Raw genomic sequence first — 11,478 nt, 5'->3', positions numbered from 1 at the left:
TTCAATTCACAGGTGGAGCGCTGACATTGTACGCTTCACCCTAGAACAAGGTACTTAACCCGAACCACTTCAGAGAATATACGCATGCACGCTCCCGCTCACCGGACAAAAGACGCCTGCCTCTCCATGCCCGGCGTGGCACTTATCGCTTTATTAAAATGCATTTGTGCTCCGTCAGCCACAGGATTAGTTGTCGTGACAACAGGAACTTTAAGTAATCCAATCCAATCGCCAGCCTCCTTCTTCGGGGTACAAAAGCCATGCTTTGATCTGAAACCCTCTCTGTCTCCCTCTCTGCATCTCTACTGAAGGTAAGCTCTCACTTTCCCTCAGCTGTGTGGCTTAAAACCTTAACAAAAACATTTAAATTGATTATGTTTGTCTGTTAACATGTAAAATACATAGGTGCAAAATTGTTCTCTTTAACTTAGTTCATTAACAACAAAGTATTTTGCACTATTAAGTTCACTGTCATTGTACTGTGCTCTGGCATGACTGAAAATAATGAATGCGTTACTGAAAAGTATTTTTTCTCGAGGGCTGGTCTATAGTATGGATTGTGAGAGTCATATTTACCAACACAATTTATTCTTACAAGGACACCTCTACTTGACTCCCACTCTCAAAATTCAATGTAGGTAATAGCATTTTTACACCTTCACAGCACCTATATGAAAATAATCATCTACACACAGTCCCTTGAAATCGTTTTTTGTTTTTTACTTTGATTTGATTTGTAAAACTAAAATACTATTCCTGATTGCTGTAAGGAAAGTGCATCTAATTTCAAAGATACTCAACTGCATGCAAAACCACTCTGAGTAACAGAGAAATACACCTATTGGTTCTGTTCTTTATCTGTTGGACTGTTCAATCCATCTAATCATTGGATCACTTTCAAATCTAGACTAGATGAGACCACATGCTGTTTAAAAAGTAATATGATTCATACAATAGATGGAAAGTTAAATGTATTTTTATGGCAGTATAATGCAGACTTCTCCTTTTTCAGAGAAACAGCATGTGTGCATGTGTGCAATGGTCTCAGTCTGGCTTCCATTTAGCTGACTGAAGTGCAGAATAGATGAACCGTCTTTTATCATGAGCTTCCATACCAGACCAGACAGTAATTCAGATGCTCCTGAGTTTTCTGTATCAGAAGAGTGAGGCACTGCACTCTAAAGCTAACACTAAAGCGCCCTATAAATGCTACCATCAACCCTGACGTAGTCAAGGTAAATTGTCAGGGAAGCCAGTCCTGCCTTATGTGTACCTATGCATGAAATATGGGGCTGGAATGTTTGTGTATGAGAATACGTGAGATTTGCTTTCATACGATCATCATAGAAAACCGACAAGATGAGATGCGACACAACGGTTTGAGTGTGAGATGAATGTGATGGTTTTTCTGTGGGATGTAATGGAATGGGTTGTGTTTGGGAGGTGACTCCGCGGTTTGTGTGTAGGATGTGACGTGAGGGTGTAAGACGGACGTGATGCTGAGAGCGAGATACGATGCCGTGGTTTATGTAGGAACAGATTTCCATGCAGAGATGTGCACTGACTATGTGAGGTCATCCGCAGAGACCAGGGAACACGGGCTGAATGGACAACAGGACCGCCACTGTGAGTATCTGAGAGAGAGAACAAGAGAGGATGTGTGTGTGTGTGTGTGTGTGAGAGAGAGAGAAAGAGAGAGAGAGAGAGACTTTAATGCAAATGAAATTTGCCCAAATGAAATTGAATGATGTCTGAAAACTGGCCCCTCAGTGAAATACCTAGCTTTCCTAGTATGGTGTCGTGAAAAGAAACATGAGTGTCAATGAAAGAGACCCAGCTGACACAAGGGACAGATTGAGGAGGGTATCAGGGAGCAAAATAATTGTTGAATGCTGGTGCAAATACAACAAATTCTGCGAATAAATGTCCAGATCCACATAAATTTCCCTGATCCTTTGTGTCGCAGATCAGGTCTCACATATCACTGACAAACTGAAAGTGGACTTGGGGATGGAGGACGAAGAGACCGCAAGCATGAAGTTCACGGAGAGCGATGAGCAGGTGGAGCACGACCAGAAAAAACCCAGGAGGAAAGACACGCCCGTGCTCAACTCTCCCCCTGTCATTCCCGGTGACCCGCTCTGCTCTTTTCTGTTAATCCTGAGTCATCCATCTATCCAATCACAGCTTCAAACCATGGCTAAAATTTACACCCAATCCCAATTTTCATTCCTTCAGTTTATGAAAAGTTGGCGTGTCAAGTCTTTGTTTAATACCCTGTATTCTTTTACTTGCTAGGAATAAAAAATGAATACGATGTCAGTGTAACTGGGGTCTGACTGTGATCGATTTCATAAGGAGTGCAGCTGATTGGTTACTGTTGTGTCTGAATTCATCAGGTGTGAAACTGCTGAAAGAGGAAAGCCGTGTGATTCACCTGGAAGACGAAGAAAAAGAAGGAAAGAACTAGAGGCATCGAGACACATCCGAGAGTTCAATATCTTGTGCTCATTGAATATATTTGACAACTGTCTGTCCTGTTGAGTGTCTTGAATTATTACTTTTTAATAAAGACACTTATCAGATCCATTTGAATTCAGATTTGTTATGACCATGCAGAACATTATTACCCACAAGTTGACCAACAGAAAAGATGTAGTGTAAGTGTAAACTTCTTGTAATAGTGTGAGAATATTTGGCCAGAAAAATCTTACTGGTTGCCAGAAATAAATGTGTGATCTCCAACAAACAAAATAACTTACAAACAGAAAAAGTCTAGCTTTACAAAATACAAATACATACACATTTACAGATGTAATCCTTTTAACAGAATATGGTAAGTATATGGTAAGTAAATATGGATTAGGGCAATAAGTAAATATGGATTAGGGCAATAAGATCTCAGGAGTATTTAGAATGCACTTGGATTCAGCATTAGCATTTACAACCCATTGAGTTTTATTGATTGTGCACTTCTATGTACATATGAATGATATACATGCATACATTGCCATAAATGTATACAGCATGTTAATATTCAGTACATACATATGCATACACAACAAAAAAAGTTTCTAAAAGAAAAAATCATTTCAGTGATGATCATATAAAAGCAAAGCAAATTAAAAAGTAATTTGCAACAAAAGATGAATGCACTTACATATTCCCCGAGCACTGTCCTGAAAATCATCATAATAATCACCGCAGTAATGATCATAACCTTTACAATGAGGGAGTGAGTCACACTTTGGAAGAAAAACATGGCCACAGTGTGTACACGCCTCCTACTATTGAACAGAAATTTGAATATGATGTACATTTGAGCTGAAATAAAGGGTTTGACGGTGCTTTTATGCAGCCGAAAAGACAATATGGTTTCAACAAAGACACAAAGGCATACATCTCACCCCCTTCTGCTTTCCACTCAAAGCAGGCGATCTAATTACAGTGGTTTGAAGAAACTTTCAACACAAATAAAGCATATTGTTACTTTTTTCATTAATCACTATTATTTCTGTCTGACACTAGAGTGGCCCTGGGCAGAATGAGAGTGTCTACCTCCACCAAAATCAACATTGTCATAACAGCACTAAAATGTAATACATTTTCTCCTTTTTCCACAGGTAGTCAACCCATTTTTCAGTTATCCTATTCAAACAGACAGACAGAAAAACAGGCCCACTGTGTAACCAGCCTCTCCTGGTAGTGGAGATGGAAGACAATAAAGCACTCAAGTTGCAATCAAAAGTAGCAATGCTTTAAACCTGCTTTTAAAGCTTCAGCCAAACCACACTATGTTTTGACATAATCATCTCTTTAGGCGATAAAGGACCTGAATCCACCCTAACACAGAACATTCTGTCCTTAACGTTGAGAAGTGAGAGTGGAGAGTGGAGAGTGAGGTACTGTGACTCCCTGTAATGGTTGGCGTCACGGCATGCTGCCAATCATTGACACTGCGAGCAAACTAAAAGACGACATGGGATTGGTTTTAATCAGGACCCCCCTCACAGCACATGGCAGCCTTGCCCACTATGGGCGTCATGACGCCCCACTCTCCTATGATTACGCAGCCAGGTGTGATGCTGGGCGTGTTACCGGCCTATACTGGAATTCAGCTGCAGGCAGGGGAAAGGTTCACAGTGAAAGCTGCCATGAGATGGCACAAACAAGGGTACGACAGGAAGGAACTAACAAATCAATTGCGGTCATTTCCTGTGAAACCGCAGAGTGGATTTAAATGCTGAATATGGTAAAATAAATCTCTGACGGCCAGCATCTTCCTCTGAGGCAGACTTTGGACATGTGAAGGTAATGGGCAGGTGAACACAGGAACTAAATACCAAAAACATGCATTGTTTTGTTTCTGTAGAACGCCAAAGAACGCCTGTGCAAATTGGTTTAATTGATGAACACTCTGAAAGATCTGAACACTGAAATGGACATAAAAGTGGCTGATCCATACTTCAGAATGTTTATAACCATAATTCCAAGCAATGGACAGTTACCAGTGGTACTAAACAGTACTAACATGTTTTATATAGATATACCACAGCACAGCTTCGGTCTGTATATAAAATGGTGAAATTATACCTTCCTAATGCAAATCTAAAAACAAAGGCAAGACTATGCCAAGCAGAAGCAGGAACATTTTAGAGAGAGGAAAAAAAAATCTTTTTCTGAATAAATTCATGCTTTACTGTACAATAACATAGTGTGATACACTGCAAGTCTGCACAATCAAATCAAGCGTGTGTACTTACTGACAGAAACCGAGAACAAGTACACAAGATAAAAATACATTATTGTAAAAAGGCAGCAAGGACGAATATTCGTCTCTGCCATGTATTTAAATGACATTAGAACCCTTCGTCAGCATCAGCTGGCCAGAGGTCGCCATGGTGAGGGCAGTGGTGCCCGAAGGGCGGGGCCAGTGGGCTGAACCAAAGTCCATTCACTTGGGGGGGGGTGGATGAATTCAACATTCTAAGACTGCTGCCTTGTTGTAGGCAGTGTGCAAACAGCAAAGTCCCTTTGACAGCAGCCACTGACCGTGCAGAACGCACTCTTCAGCGGCTGCTCATACAGTTTGTTTTTTTAACCTGTCGTTTGACGCGTTTCGGATTTTTTTTTTCTGTAGTGTTAAATTAAGGAGCAGTATCCCCCACAGGCGCCCCCTGCCCGCTGATCCTGGTCGGACAGCCGCACCCCCTGGGTCTGTGCCTCACTCTCCCAAAGCCCCGGGGTCTGGATGATCTTCTCCACCAGCTCCTCGAAGGCACACTGCACTCCGTCCCGGGTTTTCGCGCTGGCCTCTAGTGGAGGGAAGTGGAAATTCAACACCCATCACATGCAGAGACAAACCACTGAAACTATACTACACTGCCGACTTCTGTTCTGCTTAGCCAAGGTTTTCAACACAGCTGAGAGTCTGAGTCTCACAAGATGGAGATTAAAACATGCAATCAATGGAATGATGACCAACACATGCATCACACTGAAAATATGACAGCAATCCCAGAGGCAGTTCTGCCACATCACTTCCAGACAATTAATCAGCAACCACTTGTCTAAAGAGGAATTTCCTCCTCTTACCTATAAAAAGCATGGAATGTTTCCTTGCAAACTTCAGACCTTCGCTTCTGTCTACTTCTCGATTGTCCTACAACAAAGGGAGCAACCTTTAATGACCCTTCAACCATACATGTCAGTTATTTGAACCTGCTCTGATGAAGAAGGCAAAAGGGAAAAAGCTCTTGAAATACAAATTATGGAAAAATAAAAGATAACACAGATGCAGGAGCAAATCACAACTGCTACCCTGTATCTCAATATCCAATGGTAATGGAGACTTAAACTCGGAGTTAAACTTAGTTTTAAAATCTGATTTCAATAAGCACATTTCATTATGCTTGACTGTGGCATTAGGGGAAAATTAATCAAACATATGCTTATCTGGATAGACAAACTGGTGTATTATTGAGAGGCACTAAACACGATATACGGCAATACTTCTTTATATTCTCAAAGAAATATAAAGAATATCTACAGAACATAAATTAAATGTAGACACTCACCTTATCAATTTTGTTGCCAACCAACATTTTCACAAGGTCATTCCTTGTACAGTATGTCTCCAGCTCATTTAGCCAATTACCAAGCTTGGTGAAAGAGTCACGTTTTGTAACATCATACACTAAAAAAACAAAGGAAAAAAAAAGATTCACTGTGTGCATCCCCCTATCACCATACCAGCGGTTTAATGACTGCTACATCAATTACTAACACAATACAGTGAGACAAACACCAATTTGCTGCTGTTACATGTGATCTTATCTTGCTATTTTTAACTGCTATGCATTTGTCTGTCGTATGCTGCCGTTATCCATTTTCTACCTGCCCAGGGACTGCAGATACTAGCAATATAGCCAGATATGGCACCCTTACACAGATGCATCCGCGCAAATGTTTATTAGTGAACACTGTCCCTGTCAAATAAACTTGACGAGTGAAAAATTGTGACGTCTACTCTAAAATGTAGTATATAAGAAAACAAGACAGGAGATCTTTAAATCAAAGAACACTGAGCAGAAAAATGAAGCCGTTGACAACTTCAGCGATCTCTTGAGTCACAAAACCCCACATCATGATTTTGAGAAAGTGTGCTTTGGGACACGGTTATTGTTGCTGCAGTGTAAATAGGCCCATTAGAGTAAAACTTTCATATCAGCCTACTGAATAAATAATCAACCCACAGGGGTTAGGACAAAGCATGAAATGCTGTCTGAACATATGCTGCTTATAGTCATATAAGCACCAGCACATGTTGTTTTCTTCCCCTCCTTCTTTTGCTTACTGTGCATCTCGTTTTTCATATTCGCAGGAAAAGAATTTCATAATTCATGACAATGAATCTACATCTATAGAATACTTCAATACCTGAAATGCTTACTGTAGGGCAGCTCCTGTATATTTTAAAGGCACCTCTGACTAATAAAGCTGTTTACCCACCCAGGATCACTCCCTGAGCACCACGGTAGTAGCTGGGAGTCAGAGTTCGGAACCGCTCTTGGCCTGCAGTGTCCTGTAAAAAAAAAAAAAAAAACAATTAACCAATCAGCTCACAGATAAGAAAATCAGCTTCCAAATTCCACACTGTATAGATTTCTGTGCGTTAGTGCCATCTAGTGGACGGATGAATGAGCTGCTTCTCAAGAAAAGTGTTTTGATGCATCAGATAAAGCAAAGCCACAGCCTGTGCTCCTTTTGCCAATTGTGTACATGACCACAACACCGTGCATTCCTCATAAAAATTTAAAATTTATGCCTCATACCCTTTTAGGCAATGAAAAATAATATCTTTTTTCATGCTGTAAGAAGATGTCCTTAATATACTTCATATTATGTTTTGTATTGACTTCAACTTGCACTTAAAAAGGAGCAGCTCTTACCCATATTGCAAGCTTTGCCCTGTTTCCATCCACTGCAATAGTTTTTACTTTAAAGTCAACACCTGCAAGAAAAAGAACACAGCTTGTTACTTTGGAATAGTTTTTATTTCAAGTTGAGTTTTACAACCAGACTGCCAATACATATAATGTGAACAAACTGTGTAACTGTCACAGTTATGGGCAAACATCAGTAATAACTATTAGCAGTAGCACTCCTCAGGATCCTCCTGGAGCTAAAAATATTGGTTCATAATTTATATGCACAAGACATGTAAGGAGCGGTATGAAAGGATGTGAATTTATTCACTGCCATTGCTTGGGTGTATGGACAAGCTTTTATCTGGGGATTTGTGCAGGGCAGAATGTTGTTGTGTATCACCTATTTTACATTGGTCTGAAACTTACCAATTGTTGCTGCAAGTTCTGGATCAAATGTATCATCTGTGAACCTCAATAAAAGACTGTAAAAAGAAAAAAAGAGGCGGGGGAAAAGATCAACGCTCAAAACGCATCCCTGTGTACATGTAAAACCAATCCAGCCATCCCAGATGTACCTCATCAGCTCATAAAAGCCAGGAGAGGAGAAGAAAGCTTTACCACTCCAGACTCACACCAGCTTGTGAAAATCACCAGAATCTCAGACTTACTGGTCAGTTCTCAACCACATGCATCTAGAAAACTCAGTCAAGTGAGAGAGACAACAATTTCAAGGTGACTGACCCCCAAAAACTCAACTCCAGGCCAATGTCGATGTAACATGACCTTGTGGAAAATTCCCATGTAAAACCCCTAAGGGTGGTTAGAGACAGCCCCTGTTTACTGGTGCTACAGTGTTATCAGGCACATGTCACGGCAGTGTCAGTTTACCCTATCCTGTTAAAGGGCCCCCGCCCTGACCGTGTCACTGAGCTTTCAGTGCTATGTATTCCTCCCCCAAGTCCCTGTGGTCCATGTTCATTCTGGTGAATTTGCTCAAAAGACAGCCAGCCACTCTGCCGAATGAGGTGGACACATATCTAAACAGCTGCAAGGCCCAGCAGTTCGACACCTTTTTTTAAAGAAAGAATCTTTCTCAATATATTTATATGTCTTAAAAATATTTTATCAGTTATTTAACTGCAAGTCTAATGATCTCATGTGATTCTCTTGCAAAGAGCATTACATCATAAACCTGCTCAGAATTTAGGATTAACCTAAGAAATGAAGTCATGGGATCACTGCTCACAGATGACTGCATTGTACACTCATTTCATCACTTAGGGTGCTACTTGTGCATGTGGATGTTTTAAGTTAGGGCTATGCATATTTAGCGTATGTGGAATTTATCCAATCTGGCACATCGATGGGTTGATTCGTTTCTCCCGCCCACATTCCCAGGAAATCCCCCCTGGTGAGTTTGGACACTGGGAGGTGTGCACCATCTGTAGCTGTAGGGTCCCTGACCTACCACGCCTGCACTTTGCTTCAGACACATGGTGTTCCATTTCCATTCTGTAACGGCAAGTCGTATGACTGGTGCCCGTGTTCCCCTTACTGCCTGGTCTCTCTCATGCACATACAGTGCGTAAAGGCCACGCTGCACAGGGCCTGAAAACCTCATACCCATAGGCACCATTCATGGAGACAATGTGTGTGACAACACCACCAGATAAAAACATGCATCTTGCTACTGCCTCTGCTGGCAAATGGAGAAGACTACAATACAGCACAGAGCCATGTAAATATGAGTTACAACCCCAATGCAACCCCAATATTATACAGGCAAGTGGAATTCAGCCACATATTCACCCAATTCCTGCACCAGTGGAGTCATTTTTTGGGGGGGCTTGATGATAGCATAAGTTCCCTGTCTCCTTTCCTGTGAGCAGTTTGTATACATAATGTCATTTGTAAATTTCTGTGGCCCAGTGGCCTTGACTTGATACTCAAATTAGCCAAATTGGGTCGCTAGGTAACTAACAAGCTATGAAAGGGAAATACCTCCATGTCAGTCTGATTTGCATGCTACCACTCAATGTTTGCCTGGGAGCAATAAGGCTAAGGTTTTTGTATAAGAGCCTGGCCCGTTCTTCCCAGTGCACAGTCATTTATAACTACATGGGAAGCTGGTTAGCTAATGTGACTGACGTTGAAATAGGCACTGTTGCAACACGACTAGCTAACAGGCTGTCTCGACGATGACACTAAATACACACTGAATAGCTGACGTTAGCTCAAACGTACTTGAAACAGCTAACTGGCGAGCCAATCAATCAGCTACATATAAAATAAACAGCTAGCGTTAGTTGGTTCATTACTTCTCCTAACTGAATAGCTTAATGACATATCAGCCTGTAAACTAGAAACTGTGGTATTAAATTACTAATTACGTTTACTGATCCTGAATTTAAAGACAATTTTGGAACGCTTTCTATGTTGCCAGCTGCCTAACCACCCAACTTGATAGCGATCAGTCTACAAACAATGCAGCAGGTAGCCAGCTAGCGAAGCCAGAAAGCGAAGAAGAAATGTTGGAGAAGGACGAAGCTAACGTTGCTGTCTAACCAGCTGAAGAAAACCATATCATGTGTTACGAGATGACTAAACCAGCAAACTAACCCACTATTTAAATGTCACCCTACCTTCTGCCATTTTAGGACCTAGTCAAACTAACCTGTTGACTAACTAGCTAGCCACGTAGTTAACTAGCTGAGAGGTATTCCAACGGCAATACAGTTAGCATAGCTTTGCTAGCGCGCTAGCCAAGAAGCTGCACATTGTATTGAACGAGGCCGCTGTCATAGCAGATTACTAGCTATCTTGTTTGCTGTCTAGCTGTCCCAGTACTTTGAGTAATCTGAAATAATTAGTTTTCTAACTGACGAAGCCAGGTTACCTAACAAAGTAAGATGAAGAGAACCACCATGCTAGCAACAGATTTAGTTTCAGCCTAAGATCCATTAGTTTGGAAGCTATCCAGATTAGACGAAGATGAAAAACATCTTTTTAGCAATACCAAAACATCCCACCTGGACTTTCCGACACCACTTTCTCCGATTATCAATATCTTAAGAGCTGTCAGCACTTCGTCGTCCATGTTCCTTTGGTTTTTCCGATGCTAGCTAAACTTAGCTAGCTGAACTTGTTCGCGACGGGAAAGGGTTGACGTCCCACTAACGGCCTAGTTAATGTTAAAGCGTCATGAACGCAAAACAGGCGGTCAAGACGACCATGATGGTAAGGTCCAATCAGAGCCATGACCATAAACTCCGAAACGCTCTCCCTATTCATGGCGTGTCGCCACACGGTCACCTGCAGTGAAAAAGCAAATAGGTTTGGACAAGTGAATGCGAATGTACATCCAGTTTCGCTAGGGCGAGTACTACTGTTAGTAGCAGTGGTTAATGAATAGCTGAAATAACTACGATGTTTTGGGCTAAGGAAACAAGCTTATGTGTGTTATTGCACATCCTCCTGCCCGAATATTTTAGGTCATCATCCTGACCTTCATTGTCCCAAATTCAGAAAGATATTCTTCGAAACTGTTCATTAGTTTGTTGATCAATTAATTTGCCTATTAGACTGTCTAATGCCTAGAATTTCTCACTAACATTAAATGTTATTACACATAGGGAACATAGTGAACATTTATTCTTATTTAGCCAGCTAGCACGAGCATGGTTATCTTTACAAACTACCTTGAATATTATTATATTATTAATATTATTATATTATTATTTGTAAAACAAGCTTTTTCGATAAAAAAGAATAGCTTAAATTAACCTGTCTTGCTTCTCATTGAACTAATTCAATGAGCAACATCTTTGAATGTGTGTGTGTGTGTGGGTGTGTGTTTAATCTTGGCTGTATTTGCTTGCAAATCACACGCTCCAAATAATATATCGTTAGCTGTCCCACTTTAAAATGTATAGCAGAGGGATGAGGCTCACCAGAGGCCCAGGTGCTGAGGCTGGGCCTCTCTTGATGTCACAGGTATTCTTAGCAGCAAGGAAATGCCTTGACCTAGTCACTTCCCACAGCATCCGGT

General features: G+C 41.1%; 1 protein-coding gene and 1 long non-coding RNA gene across 2 annotated transcripts; one reads left to right on the top strand and one right to left on the bottom strand.

The window, feature by feature from the left end:
* Nucleotides 1-252: 252 nt before the first annotated feature.
* On the top strand, nucleotides 253-2,011 carry LOC118770855. Its single transcript, XR_005004580.1, has 3 exons — nucleotides 253-311; nucleotides 1,585-1,626; nucleotides 1,967-2,011. It is a non-coding gene; the product is annotated as an uncharacterized LOC118770855 (long non-coding RNA).
* A 1,148-nt stretch (nucleotides 2,012-3,159) lies between these two features.
* Nucleotides 3,160-10,596, bottom strand: LOC118771402 (ras-related protein Rab-18-B). Its single transcript, XM_036519385.1, has 7 exons — nucleotides 10,460-10,596; nucleotides 7,857-7,912; nucleotides 7,452-7,513; nucleotides 7,012-7,084; nucleotides 6,078-6,196; nucleotides 5,596-5,662; nucleotides 3,160-5,315 (listed from the first exon to the last, which is right to left on the bottom strand). Exons 1-7 carry the CDS (start codon nucleotides 10,525-10,527, stop codon nucleotides 5,143-5,145), a joined length of 618 nt encoding a protein of 205 aa, XP_036375278.1. The 5' UTR covers nucleotides 10,528-10,596; the 3' UTR covers nucleotides 3,160-5,142.
* Nucleotides 10,597-11,478: the final 882 nt, after the last annotated feature.

The sequence above is a fragment of the Megalops cyprinoides genome, chromosome 24, assembly GCF_013368585.1.
Source record: "Megalops cyprinoides isolate fMegCyp1 chromosome 24, fMegCyp1.pri, whole genome shotgun sequence".
Taxonomy (NCBI): Eukaryota; Metazoa; Chordata; class Actinopteri; order Elopiformes; family Megalopidae; genus Megalops; species Megalops cyprinoides.
Note: the sequence above shows the minus strand (reverse complement) of the source record. Positions and strands in the feature narration are given on the sequence as shown.